Below are 22,846 nucleotides of genomic sequence, written 5' to 3'. Positions count from 1 at the left end.
TCCGTATCACGTGGGCACACTTGCCCCTGTTCAGAAATCACCGCGTTCTGTGCATTTCCTACATTTATTACAATGGGCAATGATGCAAAATGGGAAAGAGAAACATGCACAAGCGGGTGATAATGATAAGATCAAGGATCTGTGGGGAGAGGGCCAAAAAATCATGTTTGGCTGGAGCCCATGTCAGGTATAATGTGTGTCCCTGCCCTTCTCCAGTTTCTTCCACATCAGAGCTTTTGGGCCTCTGCTGTTAATTCCATACTTCCATCACTTCACCACTGCCATCATCACACTGTATTTACACCCTGACTTTCTTCTTCTTACAAGTTTTTCTTCCTCTCCATTTTATCCTCACAACAACCCTGTGAGAGGGGTTAGGCTGAGAGTCTTTGACTGCCCCCAAGTCATGAAGTGAGCCTTATATGATAGTGTGGAGGCTAGTACCTGGATCTTCTGAGTCCCAGTCCAACACGCTAACCATTAGGCCATACTACAGTGCTATATTATTCAGTAATTCTCTTCCCCATGGCCAAGAGCCTCCTAACATTTTTTCCAAGTTCCACTTAGCAGAGATTTTGAGCAATGGTGTTTCAGATTCAGCCTATTTTATTGTTTTCTGACCAGCTTGGGTGGAGAATTAGTGATGAATAGCCTATTAAATGATTCTCAAGCTTTCATAATGCCCCAAGATCAGTTCTATTATCACAGAAGGCAGGCACTGTGCTTGCCATTTTTAAAACTGATAAAGTAAAAAACTAAAACTAAAATTGTGTCCAAATAGATAAAATATTGAAATAGCTCTAAAACATTATAAAATCATTATGAAATATTGAGAAAATCTAATAATGTAAAGAAACTGATAATTAAAGCTTCCTTTCCCCCATCCCACCCCCAAAACAGAAACTGATCCTGGGGCAATTAATACAGACTATACTGGGGGCAATTCCCCTCACCTCCACACAGGAAGTAATGGAATGCCTTTACTCTGCAAACAAGAACCATTTAATTAAAAGGAGTCCTTAAAAACCGAAATAGTGTCTTTCCTGTTCACACAAAATTTGTTTTAGTCTGAAAAAAATATGAAATAAATCACCACAAAACAGATCTGAAAAACATGGGCAGATGACACAAGGAGACACTGGAATGTACCTTAGGACTGAAAATCCAAGTCAAAGGACATGTAGAAACAACCACAATGTTCGAACCAGAACTTCTGAGAGCGATATGATGGGCCAGGTGAGATTCAGCTACACACACAGGTTACTGTGCTGTCAGGGAAAATGCAATACATTCATTCATTTGCTCAATTTCTATTCTGCCACAGGCCCCATATGAGTCTCAGGCTGGTTTATGATAATAAATGGATCATAAAACAACAATAAAAACAAACAAAATAAATATCAGTTAAAGGAAGTATTGAGCTAGATCTGTGGAGAGAACTGGATAGTACTAAGCTTTGGAACACAACAGGCGGCTGGGCTGACCCAAGCTCCCTGCTGCCTGCGGAGGAAAATATATGCGCTGCTCCCTACGGCCTGTCCTCAGTCCATCTCCCCCCGACATATGCCTCTCTCCACTCATGCCTGTGCCTGCCCCCCAGCCAACAAAACAACCAGTCTCCCTCCCAACCAACCCAGTTCAGTCCGCCCCTCCTCTCCTCTCCTCTCCTCTCCTCTCCCCCTTGGGTGCTGCTCCTTGGACCATCTCCATGGCCACCCTTCCCACAATGCCTGGCTCTGAGGACCTCACAGAAGCAGGAAGCAGATCTAACTAGCTCTCTGAAGAGCCACACTGCCTGCTTTTCCCAGCTGACACCACTGTTCAGAGAGCTTGCTCGCCCACCTGCTGCTTACTCTGAGAGGATCTGCACAAGAGGTGGAAGAAGCAAGTGGGGAAGGAACATGCCGTTCCCTGCCCTTTCTGCTCCACTTGGTGCCCATACCATTCCTTCCATTTTTATACCCATTTCTTTGGTATGCAACAGAGTAGGTCTGCATTTTGTCAGGATGAGAGTCTGTGTCTAAGGGGCTGGCCCTGAAGAGCAGGCATAGTGGAAGGTGAGACTGAAATGCATCCGCAAACACTTGCATGACAGCTGAAGAGCTCACCTGCCACCTGTGCCTGGCCTGAGCTGTCACGACCGGTCTTCTTCCCTCTTTCCAAGCAGACCAGGGCAAAGGCTTTCTAACTAAAAGCCTCCATTATGTTTAAGCTGACTAGCAAGGCTGGCTTTGCAGTACAAAAGGCAAGACCTGTTAAAGCCCCAGACAAGAGAAACAAGCAAAGTTAGAAGACTGGCTGTTAGAAACACTGGTTTCGTGATTATCCCAAATGGAATATCTCTTCTTCCTTCCAAACCAAAATGAGGAAACCAGTTCAAGGTGAATCCTTCAACTTAAGGGCCAATCGCTTGTGGTGTCAGACACTTCTCAGCTGGCCTGCCCTCTTAACCTGATGCCTTATGTTCAGATTAATGATGTTAGGTCAAACTGCCCGAGTATCTGTTCACTCACCAGACTTTCCCACAGAAATCAGAACTTTCTGATCCTCAGCAATGACCTGGCTTCTCTCTGGGTCCCTTGGCCTTGGCATTAAAACTATGGATTCTGGCTCCTCCACTTTGTCTGAATGTGTATTCAAACCTTTGAAGGGTCTTTTATAAGCGGATTGAGCCTAATCCCCACATAAATTTTCTTGTGCTATTAGCAGAAAATAGAAATACTGTACTTGGAGATCCTGCCATTCATTCTGCAACAATTTGTATTGTCTACAGCTTCAGATTGTCAAATAGCCTGATGGTAAAGGGTGTGTGTGTGTGTGGGGGGGGGGATTGGATCAAATATGAGATGCTAACCATTTTTTCTGTTGTGTTTTCTGGATTGCACATTTCCCACACTTATATACACAATGTGAGTTGCAGAGCTTTTCATAAGCAATCAGCCCCAGATTTCCACAGTCAGTCAGGCAGTTTGCTTACCCCAAGCACAAACTATTTGAGTGTGTCAGGAAAAGTGTCATCTATTCATGTGGACATAGCTCCATCTGGAACAATTACAAGTTCTGACTTTCTCTGCCACTTTTTTACTCTGAGACCAATTAGCTTCTGTTGATGGCTGACTTTTGTGCTGTTAACTGTATAACAGGAACCATAAATACGACTGGCTATTTGAGAGCTCTTAAGTGGTGCAGTTTTCTTTTTGCATAAACTGCCCAGTACTCTCCTCTGCCTGAGAGGAGTGACACAGCCCCATTATCCCAATTCCCCAGAATTCAGATGCCTGGTAAAATAGCAGCATAGCTTTGCTGGTGGAAGAGCCATCTCACCCGCTCTTTGATTGCAGGAAACTCCCAGGAGTTCCCAAACATGCTAATCTTCCCATGCAAGCAGCAAGTCTTTTCTGCTTCTAGACACAGGAGTCAGTCCTTCTGCTTCCAGCATTCAGGCCATGAGCAGTGTTGCTTATGCAGCCGTCATACTGGGGTGCTATCTGTGAGCCTGAGAGATCCCCAAGATTTGCAGAATATACTTTACTACCTGGGGAAATGGGAACTCTAAGAGGAAACACCCAAACAGCCCAATGTTGACCAAACATATTCCATGGTCATAGAATATAAGCTGACTGCCGGAGAGGAAAGGAAATTGTGGAAAACTAGAGTGTGGGAACGGAATGGAGAGGAGTGGCAGAATCCTAAACTGCAGCATCTCATACTGCAACATTTTGTTACAGCTCCCACCTATATAAATTATAGTCTATAAAGAACATGTGGTTTTCTGGGACGAAAGTCCTCGTCAGACCCCTCTGCTTCTGAGAAGAGCCAGGATCTGTCTGGGGGAGGACATGCCTTGTTCTTCCAAGCAGGAGAATATCTGGAGCTGCATGGCCCAGCTTGCTGCACAACACACATCAGAGGCAGGGGAGCAGCAGGTGACCGTCTCTTCTGCAGCCACCTTGGAACCTGGGAAAAGCAGCAACTGCAACAGCCAAACCACCAACAGCAGGGCAGAGTCGTTTTTAGGGTGAGGGGTACCTGGTCCCCCAACACACACTGACCTCTTGAGCAGATGACATTCGTGCATGGAGCCACCCTCACTAACGTCACCTGGTCCCTTGCACTTTAGCTGGTGATCCAGCTTGACAGTGGATGGACATTCACTAAAAGAAGCAACTGTGGAAAGGCAACCTTCCCGCACCTCTTGAGGCACCTCACCTGTCTGGCACCTTCCCCCACGAGGTGGGACACACAGCTCCTCCTCCCACTAAGGGGAATCTCTATCGCTGTGACCACTGATTGGATGTGGCAGTTAGGAATTCGCTCACCCGTGATCTACACCAAGTGCGGTGGGGAAGGAAACAGATAAGCCGTGTGGGCTGTTCCCCCAGAGCCTTCAAAATTCAATAATCTTTCTTTAAACACTGATTATGCATTAAGGGTGAAATAATTCTGTGCATATTTGCATAGGGAAAAGTCCTAAAACTGTCCTATTTTTATTAATCTGTAAGCTACTCTAGGAATTTCCATCTGAGGAGCAGGACACAATCATATGAATGTTTAGATAGAAAAATGGATGGCTAGGAAATGCTAGGAGTTGTAGGAACTTTTTCTTCTAAACGTTTATAGGATTGCATCCTAATTTTCTCTTCCCAGTAACTTCTTTGGAAGGCTGCTGCCTGGCAGAAGAGAGGGCTATAAATATTTTAAGGAACTGACGATAGATGGCTTTAGCAGAGAGCAGAGAGATCAAAGGACCCTGTTTAACTAGAAGATGATCCCTGTCCCTAACTAATTTGAGTAAAAAGAAAATCCATTTTACATTAAATGGTCTATTTTGAAAGAACATCTAGCTGACCCTATTAATACAGAAAACATCTTCCTATTCCAGTACTTTGGGGGACAATATGAGTAACGCTGAACTGAAGTCTGTAATATCATCAGCGTACCCATATCAGATTAGCTACATGATAGCAACATGTAGAAAGTTCAGAATAAGGGTGTTGGAAACTGGTCTCATCTGAATTGGCTTTGTGACATAAACTAAAACATAACGCTTCACCAAGATGTTCACAGTGTGATGTCCAATTATCTGGGATTATAATTTCCAAAACAAGAAAATGCAATTAAGGGGGAACATGCAACTGCTGAAAGAAACTACAAATTTCACTGAATGCAAACAAAAAGGGGAAATACTCTGGAGTTGGGAATGATTTTAACCTCATGAAACCCCCATTTTCACACCAGAAACATTAACTGGAGAATATTCAGCATAGCACTAATTCATATTATTCATAACAAAGAGATTTCCAGAATGGGTTGGACCAGAAAGCACATTGTAAGTAACTTAGTCAGAAACAGAAGATACTATGCAGAAACATGAAATACTTTATGGGCATGATTATATATTTATCCCTGTTAAAAGATCCCATGCAGAGAGAAAGCTTGTGCATTCTTCTTAATGTGCAAGGTTTCTAAAAAGCATGCAGCCAGCATGCACAGACTGAACCTGCACATCCAGCATCATTTCAGCATTTAGAATGGTGCTACAACACGACTAGCCACATCTGTCAAGGGAAAGTTGCACATCTAGTGTCCTACACATCACAGATGTCAAACCATTTCCACCCCAAGGCCCATTTCCATTCTGGAGAATCTGTCACGGATGCATACCAAATCCCGACTGTGCACAGGGCTGAAGGCAAAAGAGGTGGGAACCAAATACTAAGAATGCTAATAATATCCCGGGATATTTTAACTCAACCTACCTCACAGGGTTGTTGTTGCGGGGATAAGATGGAGGAGGAGACGTAAGCTGCCTTGAGCCCTTTGTAGGAAAAAGGCAGGATATAAATCGAAAAATAAATAAATAAAATGCTATCTTGCCAGCAATTGTGAACCTCAAGAGGGGCAGCGCAACCTTTCAGAAGAGGGCTGTGCAGAATGGCACAAAAGCCAGGAACCTGCAAAGCAGCCAGTGACTGGGCAGAAGGGGCATGGCCATCCCTGGAGCCCCGGAAAGGCAAGCAAGGCTCTCAGCTATGCTGCATTTGGCCCCTGAGACCCTGCACCTCTGCGGTACATCGCACACGTCATGACTCAGCAGTGCCAGCATCCAAGGCCCTGGGCCAGCACTTTCCACCTGAACGGATGGGTACCAGTCAGTGCAAAGAGGGAGGAAAGTCAAGTCAGCACTCCACTGCTGGGAGGGTAAACCCACTGCCAACAGAAGGAGCTTCTTCCTTCCCTCTCATATGCTACTCCTCAAAGGATGGGATCTTTCCTGGAAATGTAAAAACTGGGAATGTTGTGCACGCGTGCACACACACGCACACTGAGAGAGAGAGAGAGAGAGAGAGAGAGAGAGAGAGAGAGAGAGAGAGAGAAATATATGTTCTTTGACCATAGCACACCACTGAGAACTCATCATTTCCAGGCTTAGTGGGGCCCAAAGGCCTTCTCCACACGACACGACCCACTACATCTCACAGAACGAACAGCACTAATGGCATTTCTAATCTTGCATAACCTACTTGTATTTTTAATTATTAATACAACTCTACTGAATTTAGGGAGAAAGGAATAACTGTCCTTCAGGGGACAATATTCCAGTCACTAACCCCCATATCAATAATTGTGGTGAAAGATTATATCGAGCATGCTTTCATTATTGGGCTCTTTCTCTATAAATTTGATTGAATCTAATTAAAAATTATTGGCTGCAATCTCTTTCTTACATACACTCATTCACTTTGGGTCTCTCACACTCAAAGTCTTTCTAAATACAAGGAAATTAAGATGTGAATCTTCCTTCTGGCCAGTTGTAAAAAGCCCTGAAAGCTTCAGAGATTCTAAATGATATTACAATTTCATGGCATTTGTTCACATTCTATTTCTCAATGCGGCACACTGAGGACCATCATAAGGAGAACTGGAGCTGGCACAGTGCATATACTGATTTAAACCTCTGCCTCCAAAGGAACCACTGAGCAGCTTCCAATATTAATTTTTAAAAGTATCAGTAATTCCCTTGTTATCAGTTCTGGGGAATTCTGGGAACTGTAGGACTTTTTTTGTAGGACTGCGCCCTGGGAAGCTAAGGAGTAAATCAGGAAGCCTCCAGTTCAAATCTACTTCTCCTGTGAACTCACCGGTGGTCACAGGTGCTGTGGTCACTTGTCAGCCTCGCTTTTGTCCCCACCCCACACAGAGAGCACAGGGCTTGGATTTGGATCTGCCTTTCCATTTCATTCATGGGAAGGACTCCAACCCAAGACAGAATCCCCTGCTGGAAGAGGGAGGGAGGCAACATTTAACAACCTGCCTTCTTGCCTGCAGACCCCAGGCTCATCTCTAAGGCTGCTCCAAAGGGTCCAGGGCAGAGTTTCATAGACTGGATGGCACTGTAGGGGAGACATGGGAACTGGAACTAGGCTCCTGCCAACAAGAACAAGATGCAGAGGGCAGGCCAGCCTCTTCCTCATTGCTGGCCATGCAGCGGGAGTCATGGTATGGAATGGGCTTCCATGGGAGGTGGTTGCGGCCCTATTGGTGAGGATGTTCAAGGACAGGCTGAACATGCACATGGTAGGCATGTCGTGAGCGGAGCCGGCTGGAGCTGGGGGTCAGCCTAGATGGTCCAGGAGGTCCCTTCTGACTCGCTCAGTTTCTTTGTCATTGTGGGGTTCTGACATGGAGACGGAGGGGCAGTTGCAAGGGTGGCTGAACCTCCTGAGATGCCTTCAAGATGGCATAGTGAAGTTTCTCACACTGAGAGTGAGAGTTTTGGAAGAGACAGAAGGTTTTCGGGAGGGGAGGAACAGCTGATGCTGGACCCAGTTCTTGGCCCAGTGAGGAGGTGGTGGGAGAGATGAGCTGCTCAGCTGGAGGGGGCTTGTTGCTCTTGCCGGCTTCCTCTACACTCCTGAGGGTGGAGGCAGCAGCCCAGGTGGAGGTGGGGAGCTGCAGGGAATCTTCCAGTTTGGATTCTACTCCTTCCAGCTTTAGTTTAAGCCTACCTAGACTTAAACTGTTCTGTCAACTGTGCAGTTTCAATAAAAGAGCTGCATTTCAGAGGGCTGTCTTGAGTTTTTGGGAGGAACTAGCCCACAACACAGTACATGCATGTAGCTGCTCTAAGGATTCACAAACTTAGTCAGTGCCTGACCCTGCAGGATGGTTGTAAGGATTACAGCTGCACAGAGCACGTGAAGCATACTGAAGGCTTGGAAGCACCGTACAGATGTGAATGGTGAAGTGCATGGCATGCCCGCCTTCCTGATTTCAGCCAGAATCCTTGTGCACTAGACCCTAATGTGGTATTTCCCAGAGTGGCGGTGATAGATGAGTGCTTCCCAGGGGGTGCTGGATTGCAGCCACCCTCCCTCCACAGAGAAGCAATGTGCCGATGATGTTGCAGGATGATGTACTATGTCATTTTCAGGGACCGTCTGGAGGAAAGATGCACTTAGCCCTCACATGACATGAACCCTAAACTGAACCATTTTCACTTGCCTTCTTTTTTCCTATCATTACAGAAATGTTTATTGCATTTGTTTAAGCTCCTTGTCCATTTTCACCTTCCCCCATCTCCCCAGAGCTGGCTTGCATAGCAATGTCAAGTTGAAATTTCCTGAACCAGTTTTTGCTGGATCTTTCCTAGCAGCTTCATGCTTCTTTGGGAAGTTCAGAACTGAATGTCACAGCAATATGGGTAGTAAGCAATAAGACAGCAATAAGATGATGATATGTTTATGTAGCCCATAATAGCCAAGATTTTTTTTTTACCCACATACTTGTTATGTTTTCTCCTTGCTTTCTCTTTCTACTTGGAGTGAAAGGAGAAAGACATGTGTTCTACTTAACCACTGCTTTCTCCCAGTTTTAAACTTGAAATAAAAAATTAAGATGGTATGTCATGGCAGTAAAAAACCCTTGATCCAATGAAATATCATGGCAGTAATTAAAGATTAGATCCAGCTGCTTTTTTCCCTTCTCAAATGACCAGAAAGAAAACAACTGTATTGATATCCCACAGCACAGAGCTACTAATGCTTTCTGTCATTCATTCAGAACCTCTCCCAAAAACATTGATTATGATGGGCTTTGAATCAAACAATGAACTTTATGCAGTTCGTAATGGTTGTTTGGAGGGAAAGTCTATATAATTGATTGATTTTTCCACTTGTAGGAACCCAAAGTGCCAGTGACCCTCAGGGGAACAGACCAGGACAACGGCACGAAGGCAGAAAGCATCGAATGCAGGTGGTAACTAAGACTGAGTTTCTGCCTTGGCTCTTCCAATTATTTCACTGGGGCTGGCAAGGCAGAATCAAAGCCCCACAGGAATGATAGCTTCTAATCAAGCGACAATGAAAGAATCCTTACCCAGAATAAGCAGTCAGAAAGATCCAGTACAATCTCTTAAAATTTGATTTACTAATGCTTCCTTTTTGCCAATACTTCCACTGCCGATATTTAATTGATAAGCATTTAAATTAGCTACACTGAAACTTTCTGGGGTCTTGGAGTTAAAAAGCATACACATATACCTTTAAAAAACCCCTGTGCTCTTCCAAACACTTTATAGAAAGCATTTCCTGAAGAAGTGAGATAAGCCCAGTTGAGTTGAGAATATGCCTACAACTCCCAATACACAGGAAGTCTAGCTTCTCCGGTCAAGGCTAACTGGCCTTACATAAATATGTATTACAATACCTTTCAGTTTCCTGGTTGGTAGGTTGCTGTTTATTGTTCTCAAAGGCTGTAAAACTGCTCATATCCACATAGCCGTCATTCTCATTTGCGGCAGATAATGCCCTGCTAGGATCTTCAAAAAATTCAGTAAAGGTTCCTGCCCTGGTGGGCCTTCGTGGGGGAATTTGTATGTTTTCATAATCAGAGCTCATTGCTGGGATGTTCTCATAGTCAGAAGTATCAGCATTAGGAAAAGAAATAGACCTAGGCTTAGTTAGAGGGAGGGGCATGAAAGGAGGTCTTGAACGATCCTCAAAGGATTCCACCCGTGACACACTTCTGCTAAATGTTTTGGGTGTCCCTCTTCTCTTGCCGTCCTTGTAGAAGAGAACAGTTGGAGATTCAGAAGCCCTCAGCTTGCCAGTCCGTGATACTAGCTGAGGAGAACTACTCAAGCTCCTTCTGTCAAGCTCCATAACACGGGATGGTCCATGATAGCTAGATTCTGAGGAGGACCTTGAAGAAGAAACATGAACATCTACATGGACTTTATTTTCTGTCTTCTTCTTGAACTTTAAAGTGAGGAACTTTTTAAAAGATGACTTCTTTTTCTTACAGTACTTATCGGTAGAGTCACTCTCGGTTAAAAGTGACGGTGAACTTTTTGTGATGGGCTTTTTGGTGATACAGGCAAGTTCAAAAGGAGGTGGAATGTCAACAACAGAGGATGGGGTGGAGACCCCACTAGAAGGAAGGTGATTTCTCTGGGAAAAGCTACCTGAGGAACCAATTACACATGGCAAAGAGAGGTCTTCTGTCCTGTTTATTCTATTGTAATCCAATATAGAAGTTTCAGTATAGAGAGAGACAGGGATATCTCTGCCTTCTACAGAATAAGATCGAGGATATAAAACAAAGCGCCTTGGCTTTGCAGGCAATGCTCTGTTTAGTTCCACGGGCTTTCCTTCGGACAGAGAGAACTTATGGCTTCCGTCATCAGTCATGGCGGAGGTTGTACTTAATGGCTGCAGTTCGGTGTCTGGGCCTGTTTCTTCTGGAACTGTTTCCGGTACATAGCCAGGAACTTTCCCAGAGAGGGACCTTGTTCTAGTAACAATGCTTTTCCGATCAATGGAGAGTAAATGGCTTTCACTATCCATACTCCCTCCCTCTCCAAAATCACTTGAATTACCTTGAACATCAGCCTCCCCCATTTCTTTCACAGCACAAAGGGATTCGTTGGCTGAAGGCAAGCTATCTCCCAATACATAGGGGTCATCTAGGGTGTCACTGGCTACATCATCATTGTCAGGAACAATCATCACACCAGGGGCCACTGAAGCTTCTTCAATCACGTATTCACTGCTCGAGTTTGTGTCCATTTTGCCATGGTGGCATTTGTTCAGTTCCCCACTGGAGGATATGGTCTCTTCACCTGATGTTTCACTGGTTGCATCTTGAGCAGTTTCTTCCCCACCACTGTGATCCATCTCAAGTGTTTGGCTATCTGACTCTTGGTCTTCCAAAGCATATTGATTTGCATTGTGATCTCCAGGTAAAGCATCTGGCTCAGATCCTTCTTTCAGCTGTGAATCAGATTCGACGTCTGGAAGACTAAAGGGTTGGTTATCATTAGACGTTTCAGTCCCTTCTGAGGGCAAACTTTCACCTAAATCTTCTTTGGGAGAATCAGGAGCACCCTCACTGCACTCTTTCTCAAATGGAATGATCTGGCAATTATCATCCATGGTTTCTGTGTTTACTACTTCATGTTGTTCTTCAGAGTCTTCCCTTGTATCACACACTGGCTCTGATGTTTCCTCTACAGTCTTCACCTCAGTGATTTGGTCCCTATCCTCTGTATTGTCTTCTGGGTCTTCCGGGTCTATACTTGTTTCACATTCAGCATGTGAGTCTATTTCTTCCTCCTTTTCAGCATCAACTTCATTTGTGATCTCTCTCAAAGTCCCTTTAGTATCAGGATCAGTTCCACTGATATCCAAGTCAGTTTCTACTTCTTCAGAATCACCAGCAAGTTGATCATCAGGACTTGTGCAAACATCTTCTGCTAGCTCTGTCTCTATATTCAAAGCTGATTCATCTTCATTATTATGTGCTGGACCCATTTCTGCGTCAGCAGAATGGAGCTGCTCCTCCTCTAACATCTGAGGTGGAATCTCTTCTCCTGGACCCTCACAAACTGATGGCAGATCCTCTGAAGTTGGAAGTGGCTCCTCTAAATGTCTTAAAATAATATCCTCACATAAAGTGTATTTCAAAGCTTCATCACCATTCAAAATCTTAGTGTCCATATTATACTCATTATTATCCTTTACCAGATCCAGCTCTTTGAGTGTTTCATCACCCTCATCTGCACAGTTCAGTGTGGTCTCACTGGGATCAGTTTCACCGTCTACATTTTCATATCCATCCTTTGCAGCATCCTCCTCTCCCTCCTCAGGTGCACTGGGGCGACCAAAGGCTTGGATTGTGGTTGATTCAGTGGAGTGCTCTTCATGGTTCTCTGATACACTTATTTCAAGACCACAGATCTCACTGTTATTTTCCTCCTCAACTGCTGCTTCAGGGGTGTGAAGGACTTCATGCTCCACTGGTCCCTGTTCATGCTCAGAGTCATTATCAGTCAGCTCAGCTTTAGGGATTACAATATAGTCACCACCAGCTTCTGATTCTGGGCACTCAGCATTGTTGCACTGATTCCCTTCATAAAGCTCTTCCTCCAGTTTTCCATTGGTACATTTGTTGAAGGTATTATTGGCATAAACACTGGATCTCTGTATAATTGCTGGGTCGGTGTCAGCAGAGATCTTTGGCTTGGGAGCAATGGGTGGTTTGGGACCCCTAGACATAGGGTTTGAATGGTGAAGTGTGCCAGCCCTTGACAGCGATGGAGGAAATTTTGAAGCTGCTATGGAAGCAAGATGACTGAGAATCTTTGGTTTTGGTGCTAGTGGTGGTTTTGTAAGATCTGGAAAAGGAAGAACAGAAAACACTTTATTAACTTCTAGGCTACTTCAAGAAATCTTGGGTTACTGGTAAACTAGTTACAATGTGGGGATGCAAAAGTAGATGAAATGGCATCTTTAACTGCATCTCCTTAGAGTCTGTAGGACAGCTTTTCCCCAGCATGGTACCCTCCAGATGCATTAGTCTCTTATTATGTTCTTTTCCCATCCAACTGAATGCAGACCCTCAGCCATAAATGGCAAGCTATCAACTACTTCCTCCAGCCCATTGTTACAACACTGGGAAGCAAAACAAAGTTATCAAGTTCCTGGTCCACCATTATGCATAGCAATAAATAAAAATCACCACCCAGAGAGCCTGTCCTGGTTAATAGGTGGCATAGAAATTAAATAAATAAATAAAATTGAGGTGCTTCCTCTGCTGTGTGACAAAACAGGCGGTCCTGGACGTTTCAGAAAATTCTGAGACCACAACATTCTAGGAATATATTTATTTATTTAGAGAACTTCTATGCCGCCCCATTCACCGAAGCCTCGGGGCGGCTCACAATCATAAATAAATAACATAGTATAAAACAGTATACTATATTATACATAGTATATACATGCTTGGATAAATGAGTAACTATGGAATTAAAATCATGACAAACTCCCTGTATTGCATTGCATTCCTAACTGAGGCTCTGTACATACTGTGACAGGTGAGACAGAGATACAATGAGATTACTCCAGTTTGCTTGCTTGTTTTGACAAGCTATTCTGAATAAGCAAAACACAAATATTTTATTATCAGGTGGTGAATCATTCAGTCCTCAGAATCACAGATTCAGAAGGAACCTTGGAGGTCGGATAGTCCAATGTGCTACTCCATGCAGATTCTGTAATGCAGGGTACAATGGAAGCATCCCTGAGTGACGGCAACCCAGTCTCTGCATAAATAGAGAAAAAGAGGTGTGTACGACCTCCCAAATCAGTGTGTTCTGCTGTCCAGCAGCACCTACCATTACGCCAGTGACCAAAGTTTAGCAAAGATCACTTCCTTGTTATTTCCACCCATTAAGCCAATGAAGAACAAGTCTTCTTCATGGCATGGCAGACCTTCAAAAATTTGAAGATAGCTGTCATATCTTCAGTCAAATAGTATGAAACATATACAAAAGTATGATTCGCATCAGTCAAATGATAAACAAATAAAATCCAATCAAATGTGAGCATAATCCAGTCCAGTTTTACCCCTTGTGAATTTTCAATGGGGAAAGGTAAGCATGTGCTTTCCCACTGAAATCTATGGGACTTAAACATGCTTGAATCAAGCTCTTTACAGCGGTCACATTTGTAATCACAAGGTGAGGAACTGTGACTGGTGTCAACCCAACTTCACTTTTCCCAAATAATTGTTTTGCTTGTTCTGAAGAACTCTAAAGGGCAAGGCTCTTTGGCAAGCCACTTTCTTTTGTTTTAAAGCACTGTTAGTCGCAAAAAGTTAATGATGGATGGTCTTGGCGGCTACTGGCTCTGTTTTAGTCACAGAAGAGGCGGGAATAGTCGCTTTCTTTGTCACACCCTAGATCAGGATATCACAACAAGACTTGTTTGCTTTCTGCCAGCGTGAGATATACAGGAGAATTCCTGCTGTCTCTGAACCTTGTTTATTATCCCAAATTGCAATTTGGTGTGTGCATTTCCCGTACATTGCTGTAGGTCTGCATAAACAAGAATCCAGTTTATCTTGAGTTTTGATTATTCAAACAGACTTCAGAGTGTGTTGCTAAATTCTTTCACCCTGCTTTCAGCTACTTCTGCCCCCTAGAGCAACTGTTTTTTATACCTGGGGTGGAGGGGAGCAGGAATTGAATAAGGGCACAATCTTATGCATATCTGGCCAGAAAAATGTCCTGCAACTGTCCACATTCCTTTTACTGCTAAACATGAATAGATCACAAACTAAGTAATCTGCCCCAAATAGCCTGACATTCTGTGTTACCTTTCTGAGGCTAATGATTCTCTGTCATGAGCAATCTAAGCATTCTGTAAACACTACAGAGGAGAAAGAAAGTGTTGTTAGATGAGTCCCCACAAAGCTATTCCTAAGAAGGTAACAATTTATCTGCAGGATTAACCAAAGATCCATGCAATCCTGCATTTTTTTCATTTCACCACTAGCCAAGCAGATGACTCTAGCAAGCTCAAAAACAATGCAGGAAAGCTGCAGCTTCCCTTGTCCCCCATCTTCATCTTGGTGCACCCCTTCCAGGTTTTCCTCCTCCTCCTTCCTCCATGCAATTCAATGTAAGCAAGCGTGGGATCTGAGCTAGCAGTGACTAAGCGAGAAAGGGCTCTCGGGGTAACAGTGGACAGCTCAATGAAAATGTTGGCCCAGTGTGCAGCCGCTGTGAAAAAAAGGCAAACTCTATGCTGAGCATAATTAGGAGTGGTCCGTAAATAGAACTGCTGAGATCTTATTCCCCTTCTGCAAATCCTTGGTGTGACCACACTTAGAATATTGTTTTTAGTTCTGGTCTCCTCACCTGAATAAGGACATTACTGAGCTCAAATAAGTAAAGAGAGGGCCAATTAAAATGATCCGGCGGGGGCAGGGCAACTCCCCAGTGAGGAGTGGCTACAACAGCAGGGACTATTTAGCTTAGACAAAAGGCAAGTAAGGGGAGACATGATAGAATTAAAATTATGCATGGTGCGGAGAAAGTAGAGAGGGAGGCACTTTTATCTTTCCCCCACAACACTCCCATGGAGCTCATTGGTGGGAGGCTTAGGGCAGGTAAAAGGAAGCATTTTTTCACATGACATACAACTGAACCATGGAATTCACTGCTATGGGAAGTGGTGATGGCCACCGATTTGGATGGCTTTAAAAGGGGACTGGGCAGATTCATGGTGGAAGAGCCTATCAGTGGCTACTTGCCTTGCTGGCTGGGTGCTTTACTGGAGATGGCATACCTGCACACGGCAGATGCTGAGGAACTTGTGCAGGAGGAGGTCTTGCCCCCATCCTGCTTGAGTGGTCCTGTGGTCTGCTGGTCTGCCACCATGTGTAAGGCGTGCTGGACTACATGTACCCTTAATCTGATCCAGCATGGCTCTTCCTGTGCTTGTGTGTGTGTGTGTTCTTCTCTTCTTTTCCTTTCCACAAAGGGTAGGGTCCAACTGTGCCCCAGCGTTAGTGCTATTGATGCTGCACTAACTTACATGGATGCTTGTGCAACGGAACTAGTGTTTGCTACACCAATGGCAAAATAAGGTGCTAAACTGTCAAATTTGGTGCCATTGCTTTCCCCCATTGCTCTAGTTCAGTGGTCCCCAACCTTCTGGGACATGGGAGCTGCATTAGAGTACCCAGTGCGGAAAGAGGGCCACATCTTAAACCTGTAGCAAAAATTATGAACCTACCAATTTAGATCAAAAGTCAATGAAGAAATGTTAACTTGAATGCAATCTATTTTGGAACAGTATTTTACTGTGGAATCCTTTTATCTAGCTATACATGGTTACCTAGTCTATGGCTGTTTTCTGTTAGCCAAGGCAGTAATGTCCAAGTCAAGGGTTGTGACAGACACCCTTCAAATGCCATATAAATGTTCAACTGTAAGTCTTGACCTTCACTTGAATTTCAAATTTTCATTTTGGGAAAAGTCTGTTTACGGATGTATGTGATGCCAAAGACAGTGAACATGCCTGTAGCAATTTTTTTTAGGTTGATAAACGTATCAGGTAGACCACAATAGAAATCAAACTGAGTATTTTCTTTGCCTGTGAGATGGTCACTGGTTTGCAAATCAATTAGTTCCATCTGAAAAAAGCTACTTGCATCTTCTGGTGCTACTTCGAATGGATTCTGAAACATTCTTATTTCCTTTCCATGCTTATGGCAATCAGTGAATCTGTTCTCAAATTCCACCTGCAATAGATTCGGTGTTTTGATGTGTCTTTCAACAGTGAAATACAAATTCCTGTCCTTTCCCAATTTTAGTTCTTTACAGCAGAAGTTTGAAAAGTTACTTTCTCTAACTTACTTCACAAAAATGTTTTGTACTGCTTCAAAAGCTTTTAATTCAGAATACATGCCACATACAAACTTTCCTTTCCCCTGCAACCTTGCATTCAATTTGTTCAGATACTCTACTTCTTGACCTTTTCTTTTCTCCTTGAGAAAGACATCAACTTCATGAAGACTGAAAAAATGTTTGGGGACTTTGCCTCTGCTAAGCCACCTGACTTCTGCATGGTACAATACCTCTCCATATTCTGCATCTACCTCTGAGAGAAAATTTTGAAACTGATAAGTGATGCCTGATGTAATTAATGCTGGATACAACAATATGCATCACACTTTCCCACTGAAGAATCCTACCACACAAGGCTTCACAAGGCTTGCTGATGGATGATGCAGTGAAACTGCATGGAAAGTGTACCATTTCATTTCTATCTCTCATCACTGATTCTTTCAACTACACCAGTTTTACTTCCCATCATATTTCTTGCACCATAAGTTGTCATGCCTTTCAATTTATCCCAAGTCAGACCAAGACTGTCTACTGATCCACACACCTCAAAGAATATGTCTTCTGCAGTTGTAGTGCCTTTCACACTCTGCAGTGCACACAAGTCTTCTGTAATTCTGAAGCTGGAATCTATCCCCCAGATCAATATCAATGGTTGAGCAGTGCCTATAATGTCATTGTTCTCATCAAATGCTAAAGGAAAAAAAAAAAACCCTAAACATTTTGCCTTGACAGTGAGTGATATTTGCAGCTCTTCTCCCAGTTCTACAACATGCCTGGTGATTGTAGATGCAGATAAACTGACTCAACTAACACAAGATACCTTATCAGAGCACATTTCCTCCATTACTTTTGCCATGCACTTCTTGACAAATTCACCCTCAGTGAAGGCCTAACATGCTCAGCACACATTTATTAACATGATAGCCAGCCCTCACAGTCAATATGCTTTCTAAACTATTTTGCTGCAAAAGCATGGATTTTTAGGAGAATTTGTCTTGTTTACTTGCACCTCCCTTGATATATTGAATAGTTCTTGTGACAGGATACAAAGTGCTTTTTAACATTGTACTCCTTTAATACTGAGACAGTTTCAAGACATGATCGGGCAAACTGCTTTATCCTTGTTTGAAACAAAGAAGTACACAATAGTCCATTTGTCATTAAAGACACGGTGCTCATCGGCAATTTCCCATTTCTTTGAAGCAGCACTTTCTTTTGCAGACATCTCTTACAGAATTTTTAGCAGAGCATAAGTTCCAGAGTTTCATTATTATCCTTGAATAAATAAAAATATTAGAAGTATGCTTTCAGGGATCTAACTCTTCCCATTCCCATCAAATCCACCCCACTCTGGATGCTGTTAGCTGGGAATTTTCATTTCCACCATGGGAAAGAAGAGAAGAGACCCCTGCCTCTACAGTTCTCAGGAATATTGGGCCATATGCACAGGCTAGGAAGAATTGTTTAAACGTGGGTTATGAATCTGACCTACCAGATGTCAGAGTTACAATCCTAAGTACATCGAATACTATGGGATGTATTTCTTCATAAACACACTGCCTTGAGGTTTAAATCTACACATGCCAATGCTTTTAAAACTGGGGGCCCTCCAAAAAAGAGGAAGTGCGAGTGAAAGGGCAGCTTCCCCCCTGGAGCAAAGGATATGTCATTAAGCTGGCTTCAAATTATACGCAGGGTGCAGAAATGCATCAGTGCCTGTTAGCCCAGCCTCAGTCATGAGAAGTAAAATGGCAGCTTGGAGAAAGGAACTTGGCTGGAGGAAGATGTGGGAAGGGGAATCCCATAAGCTTCCCTGCTAAGAGAGTGCTCCTTCCCTCTCAATCCAAGGGCCACTCAAAATCCTGAAATCACAGATGCAGGAGGACTCTCCTAGCTGGAGTGGGTGGGGGAGGGAGGGCAAAAGCAGTAAGACAAAAGATCAGAGCAACCAGCTCTGGCTAAGGAAGGAAGCATGCTTTTGCTCAAAGCAGCAACCTCCCCAGTAACCTTGGAACCCCTTGGAGGAGCCTTGATGAGTGGGGCCCCCAGAAAGGTTCAGTATGCAAAAGCTTTGCGTCCTTTTTGCAAAAATACCAGGCCTCTTACTCTCCCTTTCCTGCCCTTTTTTGCAAAAGCAGGCCACATAGCACCCATCCACACAGCTGCTTTACAGAGCCTTCAGCATGTGATGCATGGGGAGGGGAGAGAAAGAGCTGAGTGGCACGTGTACCTGGGCAATGCGGGCCAGCAAAGCACCCAGAATGGCCAAAATGCTGGTGTGGAGGAGAAGACCAAGAGGGGGCTGGCAGGAGGGACCATGGAGACCAAGGTTGCTATTGTGCTTTTGGTAAGGAAGGGACACGAAAAACAGCAGTAGATGGTGCCGCTGGAGGCAGGAAGCACAGTGTGAGTCTGAGGGAGAATGCCTTGAGGGTGACAGCAGTAAACAAGTAGGTTGGGGGGCCACACAGAAAGGGCTTGGGGGGGGCGCATGGAGACCCCTACTCTAGCTCCATTGCAAAAGGGTGCAGGGGCACAGCTGGATCCTACTCAGCAAATCCATTAAGGAAGAAAGTGTGGAATAGAGGCATCATATCTTCTGAATGCTGGCACTAAGAGCCCCCCATCTGGAAGCATCCTAGAAAACGTGGGGTCTGTAATTGGAATGCAACATTTTTATCCATGACTATCCATCGCACCCTCCATTTACTGGAATAAGACAAAGCACAGGCTAGGGTATAATGCCACCCGTATCGTCTTTTGTCTCTAATTCCCAATTTAGGATTAAGGCTTTTGGCTAAACGTTATGATGTGGATGGGGAAAGTGCTGCTCACTGCAAGAAGTTTGCCAGTGGTTTCAGCCAGATGGTATGAAACAGGGAAGCCTTCGGGGAGCCATGGCTAGCCAGCTTCATGCAACTTCTGCCCACATTATCCAGTATTCTGCCTTCTAATATTTCTATGCCTGTCATCCTCCCTCTGTCGCAAGGTGTTTTATGGCTATGTCTTGCTATTGCCTGGATTTCTTTTAATCACGTTCTCATTTTATTTCAGTACAAATGAGGTTTGTAAGTGTAAGCAATAAAATAACTGAAAAAATAAAATTAAGCCACATCTCTCCCAAGGTGAAGCATGTGAATGATACTCTAGTTGGGGAGCAAAGGCAGAAAAGTACATTGGCAAAACTTAAGCTCACCAAAGTCCTCTGACTCCACCTTGAAGCTCATTCCAGCTCAAGGCCAAAAACAATCAGAAGCTGCTTTTTTTCCACGTAAAAATGTATTTTGGCATATGTATTTTCCTAAAGGTGCATCTCAATCTTTGAAATATGCAGTGTACTCCTATTGACCGAAGCATATTTTGGTACACATTTTTCATGCCACTGAATATATTTTTGGCACTCTATGAATCACATTAGGACTCAGAGATGTACTGTAGCTGGCTTCTAATCTGTATTTTGCCTGGATGGTACAAGGTGGGTAATCCTGATCACAACCAAACCTAAACAAATTTTTCATACCTCCCTAGAGGCAAGCCCAACCTTGGTACATTTCTGCTTCTCTTGTATCTGGCCAGTGCAGAACCTTCCTACTGTAACTTGGTAAAGGCCCTGAAACAAGTCACAGTGATAAACAAAAGGAGCAATATACAAAGAGAAGCGTGTGGGTTTCCAAAGTTGTAAACATGCTTGTTTATTCCAAGATCTGTGACACTGAACTGCTGGGGGATGGGGGTGGGAGAGAGTTTTGTTAGAGGACAGAAAGACACCCTGTATCCACGGAAAACTGTTCAGGATCAGACAATTTCTTAGGCTTCTCCTCCCCTTATTGTTTCAGGTTTCCTTGTCAGCCTCCGCTTCTTCCTCTGCTTGTCCACTTTCCTCTGGGTGAGACTAAGTTCCAGCAGGGCGACATCCCTTTCCAGAAAGCCCATTCAGTGGCAATGTCAGAGACTCAAAGGAATTCTCGTGCAATGATCTCTAAGGCAGGAGACAGACCTCTCTGTTGTTGTTGTTGTTGCTGCTGCTGCTGCTGCTGCTGCTGCTGCTGCTAAAAAGGCTTGAAAGCACTATAAACGGCAGGCTTTAATGTGACGTATGGCAGCAGTGGGGAGTGTGTGGCCCCCAGATGTAGTCGGCTTGCAGTTCTCATCAGCATAGCAAAGGTGAGGAAATATGGGGGTTGCAGTCCAGCAACATCTGGAGAGCCGCCTGTCCTCCATCCCTGTTCTTTGGTGATAGATACATGCTTGTTTCTTGTATTCTCCTATTTCTGGTCAAAGAGGCTTTAGAGCGACGCTTGCTGCAAAGCTTGCAAGCAGAAAGTGCAACGGCGGGATGCACCCTGGTGCTGTTGTGGAAGAGTGGAATGGCCAATGCTTCCTATGACAATCTCTGAACAACCTTCTCTCTAATCACAACCTCCCCTGCAGTGAAAAGTGGAGGGTGACATCATAGGAACACAGAAACAGTGCGAGTCAGAGGGGGCCTCCTGAGACATCTAGTCTGACACCTGGCTCCAGCCGGTTTCACTACCATGTGCATGTCTAGCCTATCCTTGAACACCCTCACCAATGGGGCTTCAACCACCTCCTGTGGAAGCCATTCCATACCCTTGGGGTCCTAACCATCAGGAAGTACTTCCTGGCATCCACCCTAAATCTTGGTTCCCTGAGCTTTGCTGCATTGGTCATCATCTTGTTGTTAGTTGCAAATTCGTGTCTGACCCATCGCGACTCCATGGACAACATTCCTCCAGGCCTTTCTGTCTTCCACCACCCCCTGAGTCCACTTAAGCTCACGCCCACTGCTTCAGTGACTCCATCCAGCCACCTCATCCTCTGCCGTCCCCTTCTTCTTTTGCCATCTATTGTTCCCAGCATTAGGCTCTTCTCCAGGGAGTCCTTCCTTCTCATTAAGTGGCCAAAGTATTTGAGTTTCATCTTCAGTTTCTGGCCTTCTAAAGACCAGTCAGGGTTGATCTCCTCTCGGACTGACCGGTTTGATCACCTTGCAGTCCAGGGGACTCGCAGGAGTCTCCTCCAGCACCACAATTTAAAGGCCTCATTCTTTCGGCGCTCAGCCTTCCTTATGGTCCAGCTTTCACCGCCATACATTGCAACTGGGAAACCATAGCCTTGACTATACACACTTTTGTCAGCAGAATGATGATGTCTCATCATACCAAGGTTTTATTAAAAACTATTAAAAACACCTTTTTGACTAGGGCAAGAAACACATGGTCCTCCAAATGTCATTGGACAGCAGGTCCGATCCGCCCTACTCAGAATAGCCAATGGTAAGGGATGATGGAAAATTCAGTCCAGTGACATCTGGAAGGCCCTGCATACATCATCCCAATCTTCATCCTTTCTGTTTGGCAGTGAAGCTGCCAGAGCTTCCAGACTTCCACAGGGAATTCAAAGAATAGAAGAGCAGCCTTTTGCAAATACCCAGGGAGAGGACATAGCTGGTTCCAAAGGGGCAAAGGACAAAATGGTGCCCCTCCTTTATTCCAGGTTCAGAAGCCAGGACTGGCACTTGAGCCTTAATACTGGAGACGGCATAGCATCCTCCCCTGCACCTGAAGTAGCAGGCTAGTTTAGGGAGCTGAGGAGAAGCCATGTGGCATATAGAGGCCTGTCATCCGATAGAAGGGAGGTGCCAAGGCCTTTCCTGTCCCCTAACATCTGCTGTCTGTGTTGGTTGCCCCAGTCTGCCTCATGGTATGGCCGGTCCTGTTAGTAGGGTTGGGAAAGACTGCTGACAGGAATAAGGAGAGCAGCAGTTCCTAGGTGTGGAAGCAATGGCTTGACTTCACAGCCATTTCTTGACCTCCTTGCATGTTCATGTGTTTCTGCCTTGCATCTGCTACCCCATACACCCCCCGAAAGAGCCACTGTCCACTGCTTGATGACTCTACAGAACAGCCTCCGTAACTTGCAGAAACCAAGCAGTGAGAATGAAAACCTGGCAGAAACCAATCTCCAAATTGTAGACTGTGAGCTCCAAAGAGCATTCTCTCTCTCTCTCTCTCTTTCCCCTCCACTGCACACATGCAGCGAGAACACACTCTTTGGGTCCTAGCCATTAGCTTCCCCATATTTACAAAGCTCTGCAGAGGTAGCAGACCAGCCTTCCTCCAACCTCTT

General features: G+C 44.5%; 1 protein-coding gene across 5 annotated transcripts in view; it reads right to left on the bottom strand.

The window, feature by feature from the left end:
• The window catches only part of FGD5 (FYVE, RhoGEF and PH domain containing 5), a 169,360-nt gene that overhangs the window by 133,624 nt on the left and 12,890 nt on the right, over window positions 1-22,846 (bottom strand). For all 5 annotated transcript variants that reach the window (XM_044451607.1, XM_044451605.1, XM_044451608.1 and 2 more), the window contains exon 2: window positions 9,709-12,676. In XM_044451607.1, coding sequence (XP_044307542.1) covers window positions 9,709-12,557 — 2,849 coding nt within the window. In that variant the 5' untranslated portion in view covers window positions 12,558-12,676. The remainder of the gene's footprint in view (window positions 1-9,708; window positions 12,677-22,846) is intronic.

The sequence above is a fragment of the Varanus komodoensis genome, unplaced genomic scaffold (genome assembly GCF_004798865.1).
Source record: "Varanus komodoensis strain SLA01 unplaced genomic scaffold, ASM479886v1 scaffold6_2, whole genome shotgun sequence".
Taxonomy (NCBI): Eukaryota; Metazoa; Chordata; class Lepidosauria; order Squamata; family Varanidae; genus Varanus; species Varanus komodoensis.
The sequence above is the reverse complement of the archived record's forward strand: the minus strand, read 5'-3'. Positions and strand labels throughout refer to the sequence as shown.